Here is a 25,557-nt window from a genome sequence, read left to right on the forward strand (position 1 = left end):
TCTACCTGTCCGTCTGTCTATCTATCTGTCTATCTATCTATCTATCTATCTATCTATCTATCTATCTATCTATCTATCTATCTATCTATCTATCTATCTATCTATCTATCTATCTATCTATCTATATCCTTGCCCATGATTCCAGATTCAGATCTCGAATCTGATGTTTGACATTATAAAGGACAAGTGACATGGTCTCGAGGCCTTGAAAGGAAATGGATAGTGTTAATCTTAACCGGTGGGATATTTTAATTTAATAGTTCAAATTACTCCCATGGGAGGTCTTATGTAAGAACAGAAAGTCTGCAAGGGAAATGAGCCAACACATGGGGTCAGCAGTTAGCTATAAGAGCGAGATAGATAGATAAAAAGAGACAGAGAGGAATGGGACAGGAGATGTAAATGAAGGCACGGGATATAGAAGGAAGGAATGTCTCTTTAAATTACCCTTTGCTACCAAGGAGAGAGGGAAATGCCATAACTCACTCTCTCTCTCTCTCTCTTTTTCTCTTTCCCCCTCTCTAGATCTCTCTTTTCTCCCCTCCCTACAGACGTCCGGCATGTGACACTGTGGTTCAGCTACAACAGCTGACTGATCCGGGTGGCAGAAACTGTGTGGCTTGAAATCCCATGACACCCATAGCAATCCCAGTCTCATCTTTAATAGCTGTCAGAGAAGACAACTAGGATGGAGAAGCCGATACTAAAGTTTTTCTGTTTCTGACCCTTTCCTTTTTTAGGAGTATTTGCAGCATATGAACGTGTGTTTTTGTTAATGGGCTTGATTTTCTCAACATTTTTGGTGAAGAAAGAAATTTCGTTGTATGTCAAATGAAAATCTTCTAGCTCTGGTTTCATCTTTTGGACGGTTTGATTATTTTGGGACAACTTTTTTGGGACAACTTTTTGTGACCCGTTAATCTCAACGCTTATTTGTTACCCCCTGCACCAGATAACTTGTGTAGCAACAATTCCCTGTTTGCAACTCCACTTACGGATCAGCAACAAATCCATCATCCTAAGACCATCCGCAACAACCAGCATCCCATCATGTGTTGATTCCTCATCAATGCCCTTCAACTATAATCAATTAGACACTTTTCCAACCTTCTGAAAGCCTTTGTGAATCTCAGACTCTATTCCTGTGGGGTTTTTTTTTTGTTTTTTTTTGTGGATTTTAACGTCTCTTTGTGGCCCAGGACAGGTGTGAGTGCTACAGGAGCAGCTTTTCTGCAGAAGACATGGTAAAGAGCAATAAGAAACTAAATTTCCAAGATGGCGGAACGAATGCTATCATAAGTAACAATGTCAACAAACAGGTCAATAGCCTGGCTCTCTTCTCCCAACCAAATGCCCCAAATAGGTAAGTGGAGATGTGTTTTAAAACCAACTTTTTATTCTTATTCTGGATCAGTTGTGGTTTATTTTATGGTAGGAGCCGATCAAGATTCAGCAATAAAGTGCTTTTTATGTCTAAAAATGTGTGGCTTGAAACTTTGGACCTGAAACAAAGAGAAAAAAGAATATTTTTGTGTGTTTTCTCCCATCTTATGTTGTTTAATTCGCTAACATGTCTGGATGTGAGATTTGTTGCAGTTTGTGTCACGCTCATGTGCCTGTTTTTTGTTATGTCTTGTCCTAAACTTTATATGTTGACATGAATTGATTGACTTTCTAAAATTACAAAGTAGAAGAACTTTTCAAATCGGTTTCAGAGATTATTTCCTTACACAGAGAAAAAAAAAACTTAAAATCCTTAAACCGAGTTAAATTCACTCAAAGAGTAGCACTGCATAAATATCGAGGCTTGTTTTCAGAGAATGTATCTTTCATACAAGTGTATTTTGTCTTGATTGTTTCACTTACTTTTCAAATATAAAAAAGTTCAATATTTTTCCAGTGCAGTAGAACAAAATACACTTTTATTCAAGATACAATCCATAAAAACAAGTCATAATGTCTTATGCAGTTATTCAGTTACATGATCAGTATCTTGTTTTTATGTGTATATATATTCATTAATTATATGATTTTCTACTGTGTAGTTCTACGAAAATAATTAGCATTAACATGAATATGATTTAAGTAAAGTTTTTTTTGGCAATGCCACATCAAATCAAAACATGTTTGTGCTGGTAAAGGCATCTATAATCATAGACCATTACGTCTGGTTTCATTCCTTTTGTGTGAGTCAGTATCCTCTGATGGCAATAGTCTAATTATATAATCCATGTTGTATCCATTTATAATTGTCCTTAGACCAACTAGCATGAAAAAATAAGCTCTAGGGTTTGGTTTTCCGCTGCCTTCAGGGAACAGCAGCTGTTTTGTCTGCAGTTTGCTATGCAAAGGAATGTTATTATCATGTATAAAATATACTCTTGAACCAACATGAGTTTTTACCCCTGTACTATAATCCCAAAGTCAGCATGGTAATTGTTTTAATATATATCCAGTACACTAAAAATTGTTACTTGTGACTTTAAAAAAACAAAAATTTATTTTGTTTTATTATGTACGTAATTGGAGACATATTTAAGACATCTCCACCCCCTAATACTCTCTGCCCCCAGATGAGAACATGAAAGGTTTCTCTGTGTTCTTGCAAGCTTCATAATTGTACATTTGCGGCCTAGCTTCATTCTCTTGATCACATGACTAGAGGATACTGTTGCTTACTTCATGTCACATTCCTCTCGTCACTCAGCCCAGATTAACACTGGTTCAGATATTATTACACATACAGGATCTCCCACATAACTAACTGAAAGATGCAATCCAAACAGAACAGGATTCGACATTATTCTGTTAATATGTAGGTATTGAAGGTTTAATTTAAAGCAGTATTTTCCGTGACTTCTTATAAAAGTGCAATGATTACGGACTGATTGTTGCTTTGGTATGTTCTCCTTTGTCCCGACTGAGCTGGTTGATGTAACCTCTCCCCCCGATCTGTGGATGAAAGGATTTTGTTGTTCTCTCTCCAATTCACATCCACTTCTCCTCCCTTATTCCTCAAACTAACAATGGATCTTCCTCTGCTGTCTGGGACAGGACTGCTCTAACAAAAACTGACTTTGATACTCTGAAGATGAGCAAACTAGCATGTTTTTATTAATAAAAGATAAACAGATAAGTATGGAGCCCCTAAAGGGATATGGTGGTGGGGGAAAAAATGAGATGGGAGAAAAAATAAAGACCCCCTGTGTTGAAAGTCAAGTTTTTATTGTTGTTTATATGTCTATGTGGTGTTTTTAATATGCTGTAAGACAAACCATGTGCAAATTCATCAGTCAACACCATTGCCGAGTATTTTCTGACGTCTGAAATCCCTGAACGTCACAAACGTAACCAATCCCGTCACAAGGGGGGCGGGCTTTAGCATATCATTAACTATGCTCCAAAGCAGGGTAGTCTCAAGAGAAGCCAGGTTATCTTCTATTTTCTGTTGATATAAAAAATTGTGTACATCTAGCAATATAGTGGGTGAATAATGTATGATGTATATTAGTTCAAAGTGTTTCTAAGGATACTGCTTGTTAGAAGGCAGCTGTCTCAGAGACGGCAAAAGGGAACATATTCATGGTTCCATGTACACTAAATGAAGCAAGGGTGTAGAGTATCATTCTAGCTATTTTAAGGTATGACGAATTTATTTTCATAGGAAAAAGCGTTTAAATATGTCATTTGATGATTAAAGATGAGTTTTAAGGGATAAAAGTATTGACTACTGGTGGACTTTAAGTCAATGCTTTTGTTTCCTCAAGAACTTTTGAACCTTTTGAGTACTTTGCCAGCGAATGCAAAGTTTTTCGAGGGAACGGGAAAGCATTCTCAAGTAAACGTATCTTTATTTAAGAATGTTTTGATGTTTTTACTATCAACAATACAAAAATACTAAGTCAGAAAATAATCTTTGCTGTGTCCAGAGGACAATTAATAAACGTTAAATAGACAGTCAGTGTGTGTTTTTGAGCATGAGACATCATAGTGAAAATATGTAGTAATAATTACATGAACTATATGAAAGGAACTGTTTAAATTACTGATTAAATGACAGTCCAACTGGTAAAGGACTGTTTAAATGAAATTAGACTCTCCTCACAATTACATTGTTAATCCATAACAAAATGTTGACCAACTAGAAAAGTTGCCTCATCTCAAAACTAATAATTTAGCCAACTTCCATCCCTCCCTCCCTCCTCCATACATCCACCACCCCTCCCCTCCATTCCTCCCTCCCTTCTTCCATCCATGTATCCATTAATCTATCCATACCTGCCTCCCTCCATCTATACACCCAACTGCCATCCCTCCCTCCCTCCTCCATACATCCACCACCCCTCCCCTCCATTCCTCCCTCCCTTCTTCCATCCATTTATCCATTAATCTATCCATACCTGCCTCCCTCCATCTATACACCCAACTGCCATCCCTCCCTCCCTCCCTCCCTTCTTCCATCCATCCATCCATCTATCTAGCCATCCTCTATAGCTTTATCCTTTCTAGGACAACAAATGCTGACAATTGAGACAAATTTAGACAAAATTACAGCAAACTTAATTACAAAAAAATCCTGAACAAGTGCATTAACAAAAAAACAAACTTCATCCATGCCCAGTGTACTTTCATTGTAAGTGCATTACTGTAACATGTAACTGTAACTTACAATTAGAGAACACACAGCACTGTGTGGATGGTTGTTGTTGCTAATCTGTGAGTTGGGCTTTTGACATTGACATTTGCACATAATAGTCGTGTGGGACTGCAGAGAGACTGTCTGGAAGAGCCCACAGTGTGTCCGCTGTGGTATTCTTGTAAATTCCAGCGCCTCCATTACTCTGATATAGACTGATATGCCATTTCCACCCCCACATATAATAAATGCCATTCTGTGAAATCATGTTTTAATTTTAAAATCATCATTTGTAAAATAATTTTTCTAATCATCTTCGTAATCACAATCATTGCTAAAATATCATCATTAATCTCTACATTCTCAATGTCATCATTATGCTCATCAAAAATATCACTTATATCATTATACTCATCATACACGCCTTGCGAGCAAACTAATTATGTATTTAAAGAGATATTCATGACATATTCACAAAGCACACGAGGCATAGGACACAATGTCTTCTTGCTGTCTGTCTGGTTCGCACTAACACTACATGCTGCTCGCTCCAAATAGACCCTTGAACTGAAGGGCCAGTCATGTCAAACAGCTGAATGCAAACCAAATAAAACGGCTGCACACAACACATTGCATTCATAAATTCAGCACATAGCTAAGGGTCATGACTTAAAAGATGGTGATCTAAACCATGCTGAATGATGACCTTCACTGCATAAACCAATCAGTCACCTGCTAGCGGACAATCATTTCAAAGTTATGATGAAATTTAAGCAAAGGAATCTTCTGAAAACAATTACGTGGACTGTTGTATTTTAGAAGGCGACAATCTACTGTAGCCTCCTAATCGAGACCCGTGATATGGCCTGTAACATAACGCTATAGTGATGATCCCATGGATTGATGAAAGTCTGAATGCAATCTGAAACAGATTTATGACTCTGGTTTGTTTGTTCTGGAAGTAGTCACAGCCACAGGCTTATGCCATTGATTGAACGTTGACAAAATAAATACCAGGAGATTATGGTTTAATTCCCCCTACTCTCCCTCATGCAATTGGTTTCCTCTATGTGTACTTTGAAATGGCATAAAAATGTCCAAACAACCCTACTGTGAACTAAATAGCCAAATCTATAAACCTCACACATAAACTCAGACCTTTGTGGTGTTCAAAAATAGTTCCCTTACGAAGGGAACTCAACGATGCGTCCATCGACGCCATGGGAACGCCCCCAGCGTGACTGCGTCTGAAGCATCTATGTCAACTAGTCCAATGGAAAGAATGAGCGTCACGGGCGGGTGACGTCATGACCAGGATATGATAAAAGCACATCCGGTGCAAACCGGCATTAGCTTCTGTTGCCTCAGCAAGCGATCTGTGTTATACTGTCTCTGTCTATTTATTGTTGTCTGTTGCAATTTATTCGGAAACGTTATGGCGAAACAAGTGTACAAGCAGTGTGTTCCTCCCTGCCCGCGTTATTTAACGGGTGGGGACACACACGAGCTTTGTGTCATTTGTTTGGGAGTGGAGCATGCGGTCTCAGCCTTCGAGGGGGCTGAGTGTCAACACTGTGAAATGCTACCGCTCCGCATGCTCCGCTCTCGCCTGTCACTCTTTGATGAAAAGAGTGGGCAGGCTCGCGATCCTCAGGGATCAGGACCCGCGTCTGCCGAGGCGGCGCGGAGAATGCATTCCTGGGGATCGCAAAAGGATCTTTCGGAGGGGTTGGAGACGGGTCCGCGGGCCTTTTCTCCTTCCTTACCCGGAAGATCCAGCGCTCTCCCCCCGGTGTCGGAAGCACGCACTGCGGTTTCTTCCGCCCGGGGAGAGAGCCCTCCATTACTTCAATGCTCTTCCTCCGAGGAGGTCGATGTTATGAGTATGGAGAGTGAAAGCACACACATGGGGGAAAGAGATTCACAATTTATTTCCCCAGCATATGATGAGCTGGTGGATGTTATGTCACGGGCTGTAGAGAAATTAAATATTGAATGGCCATCTGAGAATAAAGGCGCTCGTCCTAAAAGTAAATTAGATGAGCGCTTTTTATCTTCCACGACATTATCTCCACCACGAGGGCTTCCCTTTTTTCCCGATCTTCATAATGAAATATCGAAATCGTGGAATAAACCTTACTCTTCACGACTTTTTAGCCCTCAAGTTAACACTTATTCGAGAATAAGAGGGCTAAAAGAGTATGGTTATGAGGCGATGCCCCAGGCGGAACAGAATTTAGCCAGCTATCTTTCGCCTGGTCCCGCATCGTCCCTGAAAGCCTCGGCTTTGCCCACTAGACCGCTTAAAGCCACCTCGGTTTTAGTGGGCAAAGCTTATACGGCAGCAGGTCAAGCTGGAGCATGTCTGCACACAATGGCAGTGCTTCAGGCTTATCAAGCTGACCTGCTGGGGGATCTGGATAGTAGTGAGGGAATTTCTCATGACGATATTCGAGAACTTCGTCGGGCTACCGATCTTTCTCTCAGGGCTACTAAGGAGACCGCCAGAGCAATTGGGCGGTCTATGGCAGCCTTGGTAGCTACTGAGAGACATTTATGGTTAAATCTGTCAGAGATTAAAGAAAAAGATCGAGCTTTTTTATTAGATGCTCCGCTTGAACCTTCTGGTCTCTTCGGCGACGCAGTCCACGCGGTCGTCGAGAGATTTCAGGAGTCTAAAAAGCAAGCTGACGCTTTTAAAAAGTTTATCCCTCGCCGTGTCCAGCCCCCTGGGGCTGCTGGGCGTGAGCAGCCCCAGCCGTCGAGCTCATCATATCGTGTGCATCAGAAAGAGAGTGTTGCATCTCGTGCACCTCCACGTAGAGACTGGAGACAGACGCAACCCTCTCAACCGAAGTCTTCTAAGTCGAAGCCGGATCTGAGGACCGTTCTTCAGGCGAAGAAGACTTCGGTTCAAAAAAAAAAAAAAAGGTCCTGATGTTCACGCATCAGGCCTGTGAGGACAGCCCCGACCGAAGTGGAGCGGTGTACACCTCATTTTACGGTGCCCGTTCCATTTCGGGGTCCTCACGAGACCGTTCTGCCAACCCTGCCACCCTCGGTGCTTCAGGGCGCAGCGGTCTCCAGCGAGTCGCTGATGCTATGCTGCGGCACAGCATCGGTTTCGCGCCCTCTGAGGGGGGCCTTAGAGCGGCCAGTTCAGGTAGTTCCTGCCATTATGTTTCAGGCTCCGGAATTGGCTGTCTCGATAACACCAGAGACCAGCCTCGAGAGGCTGGTTCCCTTAGTAAATTTTCTGGCAGCGTGGAAGCTTCTGCCGAATATTTCTCATTGGGTCCTGCAGATTGTAGAGAAAGGATACAGAATCCAGTTTGGTTCTCGTCCTCCTCGTTACAACGGGGTGCTGCCCACAGTGGTGCATCCCGAGCAGGCTCTGGTAATGGAGCAAGAGGTAAAGGCCCTGTTAGCAAAGGAAGCTATAGAACAGGTGTACTCACCCGACAGAGAGTCGGGTTTTTACAGCCGTTATTTCATTGTTCCAAAAAAGGATGGGGGGTTGCGTCCCATTTTAGATCTTCGTCTGTTGAATCGTTCAGTACAGAAACTCAAGTTCAAGATGCTGACACTCAAACAGATCGCGACTCAAATCAGATCCGAGGACTGGTTTGTCACGATAGATCTGAAGGACGCCTACTTCCATATCTCCATCCTCCCTCATCACAGGAAGTTCCTAAGGTTTTCTTTCGGGGGCAAAGAATACCAATATCGGGTTCTTCCTTTCGGTCTAGCTTTATCACCCCGCACGTTCACGAAATGCGTGGATGCAGCTCTAGCCCCTCTCAGGCTTCAGGGCATACGTATTCTGAACTACATCGACGACTGGCTGGTTCTGGCGGAATCAGAGCAGTCGGCGGTTCGGCACCGAGGTGTCGTTCTCGCTCATATGCAGATGTTGGGGTTGAGGCTCAACGCCAAGAAGAGTGTTCTTTCTCCAGTACAGAGAACCACTTTCCTTGGTGTGGTATGGGATTCAGTGACGATGCGGGCCACTCTATCGCCCGTTCGTGTAGCTGCTATCCTGACAGCCACCAAAGAGCTAAAGCTAGGCCAGTCACGCACTGTGAAACAGTTCGAGAGACTGTTGGGTCTCTTGGCGGCAGCGTCCAACGTGATTCCTTTTGGCCTGCTGTACATGAGACCTTTACAGTGGTGGCTAAGGACCAGAGGGTTCTCCCCGAGGGGAAACCCACTTCGTATGATCAAGGTCACGCGGCGGTGCCTTCGTGCCTTAATTATATGGAGGAAACATTGGTTCTTAACCCAGGGTCCGGTATTGGGAGCTCTTTGCCATCGTGTTACGATCTCGACAGATGCTTCCCTCACCGGCTGGGGAGCGGTAATGGAAGGCCGCTCGGTTCAGGGTCTGTGGAAAAGTCATCATCTTTCGTGGCACATCAATTGCCTGGAGATGATGGCTGTCTTCAATGCGTTGAGACAGTTTCTCCCAGACCTGAGGGGCCATCATGTGCTTGTACGAACAGACAACACATCAGTGGTCTCTTATCTGAACCGTCAGGGGGGTCTGCGGTCACGTCCGCTCTGCAAACTGGCGCCCCCAGATCCTCCTGTGGTCTCTGGGGAAGGTACTCTCCCTGAGGGCAGTGTATATTCCTGGGGACCAGAATGTGGGGGCAGACATCCTGTCGAGGCAGGAGCTGAGGCCAGGGGATTGGAGACTCCACCCCGAGGCGGTGGAGAAAATTTGGGAGTTTTACGGCCAAGCAGAGGTGGATCTGTTTGCGTCTCAGCACACGACGCACTGTCCACTTTGGTTCTCCCTTACTCACCCAGCCCCTCTGGGGCTGGATGCTATGGTGCAGACGTGGCCGAGGCTACGTCTGTACGCATTTCCCCCTGTTGCTCTGCTCCCAGGAGTTCTGGAACGAGTCCGCCAGTACGGAATAAGCCTACTGCTTGTAGCACCACGCTGGCCGAGTCGGATCTGGTTTGCGGACCTGATCCATCTCTTAGACGGTCCTCCCTTGGAGATCCCGATCAGGAGAGACCTTCTGTCTCAGGCCGGGGGCACAATATTTCACCCTCGGCCAGAGATTTGGAACCTGTGGGTTTGGCCTCTGAGGGGGCCCAACTCATAGAGAGTGGTCTCTCAGCTGAGGCTGCTGAGACCATCCTAAGCTCCAGAGCTCCAGCTACTAGGAAACTATATGCGCTGAAATGGAAAGTTTTTTCTGTATGGTGTCACCGACATCAGTGGGATCCGGTTAACTGTTCTGTGAACACAGTACTCGAGTTCTTGCAGGAGCGCTTTACGTCAGGTTTATGTCCTTCCACACTTAAGGTTTACGTGGCGGCCATTGCGGCTTACCACGCCCTGGTTGGGGGTACATCGTTGGGTCGAGACCCCCTGATTACACGTTTCCTTCGTGGCACACTGAGGCTGAGGCCTGCAACTCGCACTAGGGTGCCAGCTTGGGATTTGGCATTAGTACTAGAAGGCCTTTCTAGGGCTCCATTCGAGCCCTTAGATTCGGTTTCAGAGAAATTTCTTACCCTTAAGACTATCTTTCTGCTAGCTATTTCGTCCCTTAAGAGAGTTGGAGACCTTCAGGCCCTTTCGGTTTCCCCCACTTGCCTTGAGTTTGCACCGGGGATGGTCAAGGCATTCTTATATCCAAAACAGGGATACGTCCCTAAGGTGCCGACCTTGATTCCGAGGCCTATCGTGCTGCAGGCTTTCTGTCCTCCTCCTTTTACATCTGCGGACCAGGAAAGGCTGAACCTCTTGTGTCCAGTGCGAGCACTGGATACTTATGTTCATCGGACATCTTCTATGAGGAAGTCCGACCAGTTATTTATTTGCTTTGGATCACCTAAGAAGGGTCTTCCTGCTTCTAAACAGACGGTTAGCAAGTGGATAGTCGAGGCTATTTCACTTGCATACGAGCACTCTGACCATCCGTGTCCCTTGGTGGTCAGAGCTCACTCAACGAGGGGTATGGCGGCCTCTAAAGCCTTGTTATTTGGGGTTTCCCTCCAAGACGTTTGTGATGCGGCAGGCTGGTCCTCACCGCTCACATTCGTCAGGTTTTACAGTTTGGACCTGGATGCTGCCCCAGGTTCTCAGGTGCTTAGTGCTTAGTTACAACAGACTGACACTCAGGTACTTGGAATTCTGGCGCTTTGGGTATTCTCGTTCCCATGGCGTCGATGGACGCATCGTTGAGTTCCCTTCGTAAGGGAACGTCTCAGGTTACTATTGTAACCATAGTTCCCTGAGAACAGGGAACGAGACGATGCGTCACCCTGCCTTACTTCCTGCATCCCTGTGATCGGCTTGCTTCTGCAATTTTCGAAGCTAATGCCGGTTTGCAACCGGATGTGCTTTTATCATATCCTGGTCATGACGTCACCCGCCCGTGACGCTCATTCTTTCCATTGGACTAGTTGACATAGATGCTTCAGACGCAGTCACGCTGGGGGCGTTCCCATGGCGTCGATGGACGCATCGTCTCGTTCCCTGTTCTCAGGGAACTATGGTTACAATAGTAACCTGAGACGATTTTTGGACACCACATTTTTTTGATCGGAGCAATCGGGTGAACCAATTATTCAATGGGCTATTCTTAAAGAGAGCCATTAGGTGTGTTCGACTTCTGCTGTGCAGACCGATCGGAGTATGACATCAAAACTTGCGAACTATGCTTCCAACGGTGTCTCTAGGAACATTTAGTGCCTTCGCTACTTTTTTGTATCCTGTTCCTTTTTTGTGAAGGTGAAGACGATATCTTCTCTTAACTCTTTGAACCATTCTTTTGACGTAGCCATATGTCTAACATGTAATCAAACGTGACACTCAACAAACCAGTTCACATATTTCATGTGTTCTAGCTCAAGCACACCTGGTTCAACTAATGAAGCACTTGATCAGTTGCATCAGGTGTGCTTTAGACAACACCTGTTTTGCAGATTTGTGCTGTTTTGAGGGATTCTATACAGGGGGCTGAATATATATATATATCCTCCTGGGACCCAGGAATAGACTTTAAATATGATAATGATAATATATTATAATTTTAATTTAAATCGGACTACTTTTCAAATTGTATTTCATAAAGCAACATCTCAGGAAACCGTTGTGGGGTTTCAAATAAAAAAATGACTGGACATTGATTTCATTCATGTCCACTGTAGAGGACATCAGGACTTACAGCATGTTTATCAGGCATTTTGGGAGACACAACAAGTAAATATGGAAATAAATTATACATCAATATTCCTATGAAATATTATATATTATTATTAAAATGTATATAATTATTACTCAAATTATTACACTTCTTTTTTCATTAAATGTTACTCCAAGAACACATTAATGTGCGCATTAGACACAGTGTATAGATACATTGCATTGAATGGGAATATTAATTTATGGCCATTTTACCCACATATTGCATAAAGTAAAATGGTGTATCAATTCATTTCGTTATATTCTTCATAACGTAGTTGAGAATCATCTTTATACAAATTTTGCTTAAAAAAAATCCTGAAACCTAAAAAAAATTTGGTGATTGAAAGAAAATTTCCATTGTTTTTGCCTATACATATAATTTCATGTAATTTTATTTTTTTAAACAACTGAGTCCTGGTGTCCACTACAGAGTACATAGCATATGAATAAAATATCATTTTTCAAAAATGTTTTTTTTTACCATTTTTTCTTATGCTCTAAACAATGTGATGACATGGGGAAGAAAAATAAATTCAAAACAACTTTTTTTTCTGGGTCTCAGGAGGATATATATACATATATAACTGAAGAGAGATATGGGATAAGAGACAGAAAGCCTGAACAGACTATTCCAACCTTGGCAGGATTTATTGGCAAAATTGCCAATAATGTGTTAATCATAGTCTCCTGGTACTAGTTGTTATCAGAAACTGAATACTAGAATGTTTAATGTGGTTCCTATTCACCTTTAACAGGGTGACATTACTTTGTCATAACAACAACCTTGCTAAAAACAATCATACTAAAAACTTATTCACATACACATTTATATTCTATATCCTGATCTGCTATGTTCTTAGCACATGTTGCCATGACCTTGGCTATTGGCCTTGGTTCAGTTTTAATACTATAAGGACCTTAGATGGGCAGTAGAGTATATCTATATCTGGGCCCCTTAACAAGATTTATGGGTTCCTCCTTCAGAAAGGTTACATACGTTTTTGAATATGTTCTATGGGCTTGAGTGGTTTACCGTGATTGTGTGTGTGTGTGTGTGTGTGTGTGTGTGTGTGTGTGTGTGTGTGTGTGTGTGTGTGTGTGTGTGTGTGTGTGTGTGTGTGTGTGTGTGTGTGTGTGTGTGTGTGTGTGTGTGTGTGTGTGTGTGTGTGTGTGTGTGTGTGTGTGTGTGTGTGTGCATGTTAAGGGCTTGCAGCCCTAACAGTTGCACAAGTAAGTGTAGTGCACATGTTGTCATAGTACAGTAACCAGCCTCCCAATATTTAAGACCTGAGAAACTAAAGCCCTAAACGGTCTAGTAAGTGAACATGAAACAAGCTTGATTTTTAAGCACTTTGTTATGACACATTTCATTTTTCACACCTATTTTTGTTTTTGAAAGAAGTCTCTTATGCTTACAAAGGGTGCATATATGATCAATACTTTAATTTTACATACAATACAATAATTTATTCCTGTGATGCGAAAGCTGAATTTACAGCATCATTACTCCAGTCTTCAGTGTCACATGATCCTTCAGAAATCATTCTTATATTATTTGGTGCTCAAAAACCATTTCATAATCAATGTGCTGCTTAATATTTTTTGTGGGTAAATTTTTTCCCTGGATTATTTGATCAATAGAAAGTGTAAAAAACCGCATTTATTTAAAATAGAAAACGTTTGTAACATTTTTAAATGTCTTTAGTGTCACTTTTGATCAATTTAATGCATCCTTGCTGAATACATTTTTTAATTTCTTTAAAAAAAATCGTATTGATAAAATACGATTTTTACATTTTTAATTTGTAATGCAACCCCATAAATTCATAAACACACCTTCTCTGGAATACAATGTCATATGATGGAAAGTATGTGGTTTTCAATACTTTCTTATTGATGCTTTCAAGGTGAATTCATTTTTGTGAGTGACCTCATCTATATATCTGCTAGATAATATTATCTTGATGACAAATCAGCAGAATTTGCAACACATAAATAGCATTTTCCAGGCAAAAAAAATGGATGTACAAGATGTCCACTGAACATTTTCGGAAACAATGTGGCACTGTCCCAAAAGGCCAAGTGACAGTTCCATCAACTAGCCAGAAACTCTCTTGAACCCTGTGAAAGGTAATTCAGAGAAGCAATGCTGATTTAAAGGGTGTCATGTCAACTCAGCCAGACCCAAACCTCAAGGGGATATACAGGGTGTTCACAGATTACCTGTTGGACTATGGCTCACGTACTTACAGGAACTATTTTAAAATCAATAAACGTATTCAATGAAATTGAATATATCCGATAGTATTCAATATTAAAAAATAAAGGTTTTATACATACCACCATAGATCGAAAAATTACCAAACACATTAACTAGAGCAGACTTTGGAAGAAAAGGAGTTGGATGACGACAGCTGAAATGAGGAATGGTCAGTTTTCAGTTACTGTGGAAAAGATTGTGAACATATCTGAGGACACTGTTACCATAAAACGCCTCACCAGCATGCACAATTATGAGATCACGGGTGTAGTAGAAGGTTAAAGGGGTTGTGTTTGCATGAGGGTGTGTAAGTGTTTATCTGTGTGTGTCTGTACTCTGAAATAGATGGTGCCGAGGTGCTGAAAGAACTAATTTCAGATGGGATGATGAAACCAGAGCCCAGAATGAAGCTTTCAGTATGGAAACATTAGCCAGCACATTTGAGCTAACCAGTAGTCACCCATAGGAATCATGCTATGACAGGATGTTCTTTCATATTCACCACCAATCCAAAACATTAACATTAATTAGACCTTAATATAGAGGTACCCGACACTGAAAAAAATAATCCTGTTAAAATCATGTTAAAAAAAACAGCAGCTGTGGTTGTCAGAAATTCACTGTAAAAATTACAAGGTGACCGTGTTTCATGCTAACGGGATGGCATATTAATGCCTATGATTTTTTTACAAATTATAACCAAATATATCAATAGTTCATATAATGTTAATTATCTGCTTTCAACATTACAGTATAATCATCAATATAATATTACAGGTGGTACAATAGAAAGCTACACAATGAATCAGAATTCACTGCATGATGTGGTCTGACCATAGAACATGTCTAATAGCCATCTATAGATGGTGAAATTAATTAACATTCATAAACTTACATGTAGCCATGCAAAGTTACAAAGCACAAAGTCACTTCCAAGGCAGTTTTTCTCTTTATCAGTGTCACTGTTTCTGAATCCATGAAAACGCCTCCATTGTAGTCTTGAGTTTTCTTCCAGAAACAAACACGTATTCCTCATTTAAATAATTCCCGCCCAAAGCATATGCAAAATAAAGGGTGGGACCTGGTTGGGTTGAGTGTTAAAAACTCGTGGTTATGGTGAGGGGCGTGACATTTAAGAAACACACATGAAGCGGTTGACCAATCACAACACACTGATCCAGCCGACCAATCAGAGCACATTGCGCTTTTTAGAAGGAGGGGCTTCATAGAGACAAGAACTAAACAAAGGCTGCATCCGAAATCACATACTTCCCTACTATATAGTAGGCGAAAAACAGTATGTGACAAAAGAAGTATGTCTGAATTCACAGTACTCATAAAAGAGGCAAAAAGTGTCCAGATCACCTACTACTTCCGGCGAGATTGTGAAGTGTGCATACGATGGAGACTTAACTATCCCATGAGGCCACAGGAGAGAATTTGTGAATGACAGTGAAGAAGTACTGGTAGATCACATGATAAAGACAACATGACAGATGCAGTACATTCAGATTACGTTCATACACACACTCATTCTATAAAATACTTTTTTGGCAGCCGTGAAGTAATAACTTAATAAGAACCTACTCAAGAGAGTATGTGGTTTCAGACGCAGCCAGAGTGTTACTGACAGACTGGGAAGAGAGGTGCTGCAACACTGTGAAATATGTGAAAAATAAGGAGTTTTTTGAACATTCAAGAATGAAAACCTCAAAAACAAAAATAATAAATCTTTAATATAATAAACAGAATGCACAATATATAATGTGATTTATTCTTTGATCTGACACTAAACCTAGATGTCTAAAATAAGACGCAGCGGGTTTCATGCAAGCTGAAATTACTTGTAGCCTGAGCTCCCTCTGCCATGAAGACATGATGTTATCGTGACCTTTTAAGAACTGAAGGGCTCCTGGGAGAGTCTGTCCTCTAGCGCTGAGTGTTAGGTATTCCCCCAAGCCCTGGGGGGCATTTATTCTTGTTATATTTAATTAGTTATCTGTTAACAGGACCCCTCACTGTCCACATAATTTATGCTGCCAGACAAGGACAAATGGTGCCATGTCAGCTGCCGATAATGTAGCTACAGCTAGTGCAAGTACTACAATAATGCTTGAAGGGGAAGGGATGAAAAGGGCGAACAGTTTATCTAAGTTCTGTGCAAATGACACCTATCATCATGCCTATCATAAGTGTTTGTAACGCGGCCAGCTTTCTCTCTGTCTCTCTTTGTGTCCAAATTGTTATTGATTGAAATTGGCCTCTGGTGCTTAAAGGAATTTGGTCTGTCACTATGTTGGACCTGGACATAAACCAGAGTCAGTGAGAAGGATATTGAGACGAAAAGAGGAAGAGAGGAAAACTGAGATGAGCAATAGGACTAGCAGTAAGTGTGAAAGTATTATTCTATTCTGTGTCTTTCACTGCAATTAACTGTTCAGGACTTTGTTTCCCAAAAGCATCATAAGCCTAAATAGACCGTATAGAAACCATTTGCATCAAAGGGTTTCTACAATTTGCTTAGGCTTATAATCTTTTGGGAAACACAGCTCAGGCTTGACCTTCTGGTTAACTGAGTTTTGCCCATGTGGTCAAGTAACGTCACGGGTTTCCATCTCTTCAAAATTACAGTAGTTATGGCATGAACACAGTATAAGCTTGTTGTTTTGGTTCACGAGGAACTGTAAAAGGTGCCTACTGTTTCTGTTGCGCTGCACGGTGACTGACGTCTGTCTAAAGGCCCCAATATACTTCAAGCGAAATCGAAGAACAAACTGATGTGATGCCATTTCGAACAAAAGCGACCGAAACGAAATTCGTACGTTTTGGGAGTTCTCAGAAGCTTGTCAAATCGAATGAAACTTGAGTATGAAACGCGCCGATGAAGTGTGATGTCTGCACGAGCAGGTACACGGAGGTATGGAAATACATACGTTGACAGGCAGGTCGGACATCTTATCATTGCATTTGGTTCGAATGTGACATGATCCTTCAGAAATCATTCTAATATATGCTGATTTGCTGCTCAAGAAACATTTCTTATTATTATCAATGTTAAAACAGTTTTTCTGCTTAATGTTTTTGAGGAAACCGTGACCTCTTTTTTTTCAGGATTATTTTAGGAATATGAGGTAACAAAATTTATTTGAAACAGATTTTAAACAATTTTTGTAACAATGTAAAAGTCTTTACTTTCCTTGCAAAAGAAAAGTGTTATTTTCTTTTTCTTTTCTTTTTTACCTTACTTATCCCAATCTTTTGAACAATATCCACCAGAAAGGAAGATGCATGAAAAACAGGTTAAGTGATTTATTAAGTGATTTATCAGATATGACAACCTGCTGGGACTTACTGCGTGCATTATGTGTTTTACATGATCTTTGACGTTGTCAGCCACATAACACAGCTTCTCTGGGACACTTAATGGAGTCTGATCTGCAATATGATGCACCGAGAGGGATCAGGGGGTTTCCTCATAACCTTAAAAATACTACACAAAACAAACTTGATTGGATAAAGTCAGATTCCATTAAAGCTAATGGTTTTCTATGAAAGATGAAAGTGATTAAAATAAGATTTGATCTACATCTCAGATAAGACCTATAGTATATGAACTTGTTTAAATCTTTAAAGGGATAGTTCCCAAAAATGAAAGTTCTGCCACCCTCATGTTGCTCTAAACTCGTAAAACTTTCGTTCATCTTCAGAACACAAATGAAGACCTTTTTGATGAAATCTGAGAGCTTTCTGTCCCTCCATTGACACCACTTTGACACTTCAAAATGTTTATAAAGAGATTGTAAATAATGCATATAATTGAACGAATATAATTTCTGAAGAGACACGCTCGCTTTATATGATGAACAGATTAATTTAGGCTTTTATTCACATGTAAACATTAATTAACTCACACAACAGTTGTGGTAAACAGAAGCATGTTCGCCTGTGTGAGAACCACTGAGATTCATTCTCGTGTAAAGCAGCACGTTTGAGCAGTTAATGACAGAATTTTCAATTTCAATTTAAAATTTCACCGAAAGCGAATAACAGCTCTCCGGTTACTCTTTGAGTCATGACATTACCAGCATCCCAAACCAATCTCTTTCTCATGATCACAACTAAATTACAAGTTACAAAAGCTAAAATCAACAATGCAGACAATGCAATGTTTTTTGAAAATCATCATGGTAATACATCATTGATTTACTAAATGTCTTAACAAGAACGTAATTTAACGAACAAGAAAATAAATGAACCAGGGCCATTCCACCGAATGGGTGACATTTGCTTGTTGTAACTCTTCAAAATTAAACTTTATTTTTTATCTTTTTTCAACACTGAATCTAATACTGCACATATTTAACTATTCAAAATGTGTATTGGTCAATCTCAGGCAACTTTATTTCATTTTTTACAAGGTTTCTAATCAGAAAATGGACGAATGTTTTCTCAGTCCTTTGTTTTCCCCACAAGAAAGTGTTTATTTTAAAGAAATTGTTGGTTATATGTTCAAATAATTGATATTTGTGACAAAAAAAATCACTATATATTAAGGCAAGGTGTATTTCAATAAAAAACAAGACCGAAGACCGAACCCTCAAGTTTATAATTTTTAAAAATAATTTAATTTATTAAACAATTGTATAAATGATGGACCAAACAAAACTGATAAAACAGTGGTTTAAATTTATTTTTTTTAGAAAAAAAATAGTAACAGGAATGAACATTGGGTAACAGGAATGAGTGTCCATATGTCTGTGTATGGGAGAGTGTCTAGATGACTGTGTGTGCATAAGATTTCTGTGTTGAAGTGATGTACTATGTGCTAGTAGTACTTTACATTGAAGGAGGTGGAAAGAGAAAGAATGAGAGAGAGAAGAAGAGAGAGGGAGGGAGGGAGAAAGAGGGAGGTTAAGACAAAAAAGGGGGAAAAGAGAGGGTTGCGGGTGTATTTCGCTCCTTCCATTGCAATATGCCATAGGTGGGTGTTTCTGGCACCTGTATGGGTTTTCTCCATCTTCTACAAAATATAAGAAAGACAAAGACAAAATGTTAAAGTCACCTCATGGTGAACTGGCTTCCTGGAAGTATGGTGTTCACATTGTAAAACTAATGCTAATGTCTACAATATAAGTAATTGCAACCTTAAAACTCATAATTCAGCTGAATAGTATTATATCAACTAATATTTACAGTATTAAATCAACAAAACAGAGGACTCTACTCACTCCTGTTACTTTAATTCACTCCTGTTATTTTTCATATAAGTAACAGGACTGAAAGTAACAGGATTGAGTTTTTAAGGAAAAAGTTATCAAATACATAGCATATGGCCACCATAGACTGTAAAAAATAGATGGCCACATAGCATACATGCTAATAGCATGAGGACACTGAGAAATTTCTAGTGGCTTACCAAAAGTTAATATTTAAAAAAAAAAAAAAAAATTAAGAAATAATTTAGGTAACAGGACAGTATGTTGAGATTTACCTTCTCAGTCAGTTACAATTTCATCAAATATAAAGAAATTAAAATGAGAGGACTTACTTTCGGTCTTCCCACTGCCTTCAGAAGATCCAGATGATGCAACTTCCTGTTGAAAATGTGTCTTGTGGAATATTCCACATTTTTCAGAGGGGGGGGGGGGGGTGTTAGGGTAACAGGACTGAGTGAAAACCCTGGGACACAACTAAAATGTGTATTTTATCTAAAATATTAGATAAAATATAGCTTTCTCATGGAATTTTTTTACAGCGTATATTGGATATAAAGTCACACAACAATGCAAACAAATTAAGATTTCTGAAGGATTTTAATAATCATATTTCATGGTAAAGTTTAGAGATAGAGAGTGGGGACACGCAGAAAATGCTATTTTTTAGTGTTCTATGTAGTTTTTATTAATGTTTTTATTTATACATTTTAAATTTGTAGTTAGCTTAATGTGCAGGACATTTTGCTTAATAATAAAATGCATTTAAGAGTTAATTTTCATGCAATTTTATACATATAATGTCCTGGGGACAGGAATGTCACCCTTTCGGTGGAATGGCAAAGAATTCAAGTAATAAAAATCTATACATATTTGTTTGAATACATTTTCTTTCAAAACTGCAGTGAGACAGTCAATGTGTGATAGAAAGATCAGTTCAGCTGCAGAAATGTGAGAGAGACATGATTGGTGTGCCAAAATCTCTGACCTTGTGACAAGGATTAGATGTCAAGAACATCAACATGCAGCAAGTCTGAACTTCAGAATATCAGATTATGACTTAATTTAAGTTAAGGTGCTTTGTCACACTAAATGTGAACCATGACGCATGCAAAATTACGTAGAGAGCATAAAAATGCTAAAATACATAAATATATGCCTTCATTGTAATATATGGGGGTGAAACGTCTTTGCCTGAGCCAGCAGAGTCTCAAAAATGAAAACACTGCCATCTCCTGGATATCATTGAAGGAAAGGACTCCGTCTCTGCTGTTTACAAGAAAAGGCATAAAGCCGGTCTCTCTTTTTCTACGGTGCAAAAAAGTTCACTCTTTCCGCGAAATAATAAGTCTGTACGCAATAAGTGAAAGTTTGAGACTTTTCCGTATCACGAGGATTCTGGTTTGATTGGTTTTCCTGACTATATATGTTGTTCTACAACTCGTCGATCGAGTAGTCACGTCTGAGACGCAAACCGACCGTCCTCTGAAATCGGAGCGTTATCTTCATCGGATGCATTTCCATCGTAAGATTTTACATATTAAAATACGAGGTATGTTACTGTGGTGCATTGCAATGGTGTTCTATAGCGCTTTTAATGTAAATGTGGCGATTTATTTGTCGAATAAAGTGCTTGTTGCTCTGTAAAATGACGACGCCGACTAAGAGCGCGGTAGCCTAGCAAATGATACTCAATGGCGAAGCTGCAGAGCCCGAGGCCTGCACGGATCCAGTTGATTTAACTACCGATCTGACCATCAGATCACCAATATTGCGTATTTCGTGCATTTAAACATTGCTTTCATTTCTGAATGAGATCCACTGGCCACAAAACATCACGCAAACACCCCATCCAGACTATAACGCCATTGAAATGATCGACGGTCGATCTTGCGGTGTCGTAATGGGAGCGTTATAGTTTTCTGTTTGGTTATAACGCTTCACGGTCGATCGGTCAGCTGTTCAGTCTCATCACAAATACGTGTTTTGGCAGTTGTTTGCAGTTTGATATTATTTAGTGGCATTACATGTGCTCCAATTTTGCTACCCGGGGAAATTAAGCAGATGCTGGGTTATAACATCGTCTTGTGTTTGTGTATTTCTTCAGAATGCCCCAAAAATGGCTCTGCCTAGTGTCCACTGTCCAGTGATAGATATTTAATACAGGTGTAGGCCTGCTATCAGAAATGGCTGCTGTTCAGTGGACATTTTGTGTTCAGTCGCTGGATGGCGGCCTCACGTCTGAGACTTTTTTTTTGTGCAGTGAATATTTTCCTTTAAAAAACACCTCATGGTGAGTCATGACAGTAAACGCAATACAAAACCCAGTCTTATTGGTTTTCAGATGCATGGTGGTTAATAGTTTTTTTTTATGTTCATTCAAATTCTGATATTGAGACCAATACCTTTAAAGTTTTGTATAAGAATGTTTGGAATTAAGCAATTATATCAGAATACTGATATCCAAATTGACCTCATTTACTTAATTGTCTCATTGTGCATAATTTTGTTAGTTCAGGTTATTCATGAGAAAAATGTGTTTATAATATTTTTTCTTTTTGACTGACATCTGCACTGTTTTGATATTGTTTTAGGCTACTTTTTAAAATAACATTGTAAATCCGATGAAATGGAAATGTATATATTCTTCCATTTTGTGACAGATATCATAGAGTAACAGATTATTGAGAAAAAAATGTAGAGCTGGGACTCGTTGACTGGATTTTGAGATGTGGGCATTGGACAAAAAATTGAGGCAGCTTATAGGGATAGTTCACCCAAAAATGAAAGTTTTGTCATCATTTACTCACCCTCATGTTGTTTCAAACCTGTGTGAGTTTCTTTCTTCTGTTGAACACAAAAGATATTTTAAGAGAATATTAAAGAATGTCAGTAATCAAGACAACTGACGGTAGCCATTGACTTCCATAGTATTTTTTTTTCCTATTATCGAAGTCAATCGTTACTGTCAACTGATAGATTACCAACATTCTTTAAATTTCTTTCCTTTTAATGCATGCCTGCAGGGACAGGGCTTAAGCAGACTAAATTATTGGAGAATTTATTTCTGATTAAAGATTAGGCCTAAGGCAAGATAAAAAAAAATCAAAGCATAAGATAAATGACACGCATTTGAAAAATAGATAGGCTATGGTGAACTTTTGTTTCTTGCCGACTTTATTTCCTGTTAACTAAGGTTATGCCAATTATGGCCATTAAGGACAGATTTTTTTTTAATTCTAATGGAATATAATTATGTCCTGCCCTACAATGTTTATTTTTAACTTAGAAAAAAATTTGATATTATGGAAGATAAATGCCGTTTCTTGTTGACTTTAACACTTTCATTTGATTGTCTTGACACTTTTACTATTTGAAAAAAATATTGAGGTTGATGGGGTGAGATGAATTGTTGGGCTTCACCATTCACATCTTTGCTTTACTTTGTGTACTGTGTTTCCCAAAAGCATCATAGGCCTAAGTAGATTGTAGAAATCTTTTGGAAAACACCCTTCTTCACTTAGAATTTGTTGTTGTTTTGAGAATTGTTTAGTGCAGCAGCTCTTTAGTTTATTTTACAGCAGTAGATTATTTTAGTCTCTTTATTTTTTCATTAAGCTTTTCAGGAAGATGAATCACCCTAGTGTGATCTTTGTTTACGTGGAAGGATAATATTGACCGTTCAGACTCCCAAGTTTTATTTTGAAAAGTCAGCATTGACCTCAAAAAAGCTCAAGATACTGCTCTCAGTATTCATAAAATAGGCTACATTTGTCTAATATCTATGAATTAGCAGTCTGACCTATCATGTTGTCCTGTCTTAAGGCATGTCTGTCCCTCCCTATTCATATCCAGGCCAAAAAAGAAAGAAAACCACTAAAACTCCTGCATGAATGTTTTGTAAAGATACTCTAAAACTGTGATATTATTTTCCTTTGTCTGTCTTGTCCTTTTTGCTTGCTGTTTTCTTCTTCAGTGAAGACATGGAAACCTGTTTTAATCCCTTGAAGCTGGAGATTTGAGAGTGTGACAGAAGGGGAAAATGGTCGCAGCCGTTTTGCAGTTTCTGTGTGAGGACGTGAAGACGACTAAGCCAATAACACTTTCTGTGTGTTTTTTTCCCCTAATTTTTCCAGCTTTTCATTGTTCTTGGAAAGTTTTGTGCCCCCTGTTGCAAATTCCCTGAGACATTTTGGGAGTCTGCCGGTCTTAGGCCCCGTCTCCCTCCAGTTGGCACAGATAAAGACTCAGTTGGCACTGCACCAGCTGAATGCAATTGCTGGCACAAGCGTCACTCCGTCTGCAATTGCAACACCTGCTTTGACCTTGCTCAACTTGCTTAAGGTCACCATGTCGCATCCATTGTATAATCCCCGTGGAGGGTTGTTCCCCAGCGCTCAGAGACCTGTTGTGCCCGGCCAGTATGGTCTTGGATCACAGCCTCGAATGGAGCTGGGGTCAGCCCGTCTTGCCCCAGGTTCAATGTCTGGTTCTCGTGGCGGATTGGTCAACCAGCCCTTCTCACTAGGACAACGGCAGTCACAGATTTCCCCAGATCTTGGAGCCGCCATAGACCAGAACCTTCGGGGAGCCCGCGAGGAAGTGCGCCTTCTCACTCAAATGCTCCAGCAACCGAAAAAAATAGATCCACGCATGAGAAAGGACACAAGGGATGATGTGCTTTCCTCCGGAGGGAACATCTTTTCTGGGTCTTCGAGATCTGATGAGGTGGACTGGTCCGTATACCAAGGCCCCAGCAAGCTCTTCGGATCGTCAAGCTTGGATCGTCCTTCCAGTTCCTCACAGCTGTTCCAGTCTCCGGGTTTTGGCGGAGGATCAGGCGGTTTGGACAGCCAACCTCCACCAGAACAGCGGCCTTCACGTTACACCTCTGAAAGTGCCAGCAGCATTCTAGCAAGCTTTGGACTCTCCAATGAGGACCTAGAGCTTCTAAGTCACTATCCAGATGATCAGCTGACTCCTGACAACCTACCGTTTATTTTGCGGGACATCCGTATGCGTAAAGTGAAAAGAGACGTTGATGCGAGATCTCAAGTCATTGACTATGGACATTCTAGTAAATTTGGCTACCCCGAGGAGAGCGCGGATGGCTATGCAAGTGAACAACACCTGCCTAAAGAGTCACCAAAGTATGTGAGTGAGGTCTCTAAACCACCCTTCAGTGGCATGGACATCACAAAGCATCCTCAACCGTGCCAGCCAGCTCCAGTCCCTGTTCCAAAGCTTCAGAAACCTCCAACAGTAGATCCAAGACTCGTGAAGACGATCCCAGTGAGACCATCTGCATCCCAGACTGTTCTGCCAGCCCCCAGTCGACCTCCTGCGCAGATGCCGCCTCAACTTGGTCTTCTTCCAATGATGGCCATGGACAATATGTCCGGAGGTCCGAATGCCAACTGGATCCCGTTCCTTTCGCCTCCAATTAACGTGCCCACCACCAAGAGGCTTCCGACTCCTACCATGATGAATGATTACTCAGCAGCTACTCCAAGAATCTTTCCACATACATGCTCTCTATGTAACATTGAATGTGTCCAGATTAAGGTGAGTATCTTCTTACCCAGTAGTGCCTCATTTGAAAGATGTTTGCATTATTTTGCATTAATCGGTGTATGTAAAGGGTCTCGATTGCTGTTTAATTCATTTCGATGTGTTGGTGAACTTTGAGCTAGAACTGTACTAAATTTAAATCTGAAATAAAATATCAGAAACCTATAATGAAATTTTAATGTTTGTTAACTTCAGTTGCTCAATAATTGTGCAGTTCATTGTGGGTAAAAAAAAAAGCCAATAAGCTGATGTAAATAGAGTAGATAATACAGCTGGTAAACCATGGTTGAAATTGTCTACTCCAAGCCATTGCCAGCTTCAGAAGAAAATTAATCGGTCCGTTTTCTGGGAACCTGGGGAAGCCTGATGAAAAACCATTTTGCTGAGACCTAGTTTAAGACCTTGGACTGGCTGAAAAAAAGTATTGTGAAGGCAGACCTGATGACTTTCCACAGTGCTGAAGACAAATGGAAGATTGGTGATCTCCATCTCCGTAATACCTGAAGAACACACTTTGGACTTTTTTTTTTCATGTTGAAGTTTTGTCGTGACAATCATGAACATTTTTTTAATGCACTAATGAGACTATAGTGGGTTAAACAAGCTTTATCTTACTTTTTGACCTTTGGTATTTGGTTTTTTTTTTTTTTTTTTTTTTTTAGATCTA

General features: G+C 40.4%; 1 protein-coding gene across 8 annotated transcripts in view; it reads left to right on the forward strand.

Annotated features, from left to right (window-relative positions):
• Positions 1-572: 572 nt before the first annotated feature.
• Positions 573-25,557, forward strand: part of znf638 (zinc finger protein 638) — a 36,477-nt gene continuing 11,492 nt past the window's right edge. The window contains exons 1-2 of one of the 8 annotated variants that reach the window (XM_077227713.1): positions 573-1,363; positions 23,456-24,884. In XM_077227713.1, coding sequence (XP_077083828.1) covers positions 1,242-1,363; positions 23,456-24,884 — 1,551 coding nt within the window. In that variant the 5' untranslated portion in view covers positions 573-1,241. Of the gene's footprint in view, positions 1,364-20,725; positions 20,872-23,295; positions 24,885-25,557 lie in introns of those variants that run through there. The other 7 variants (XM_077227717.1, XM_077227714.1, XM_077227715.1 and 4 more) reach the window with 7 other exon arrangements.

The sequence above is a fragment of the Siphateles boraxobius genome, unplaced genomic scaffold (assembly GCF_051911475.1).
Source record: "Siphateles boraxobius isolate OS27281-9 unplaced genomic scaffold, OSU_SipBor_1 130, whole genome shotgun sequence".
NCBI classification, from domain to species: Eukaryota; Metazoa; Chordata; class Actinopteri; order Cypriniformes; family Leuciscidae; genus Siphateles; species Siphateles boraxobius.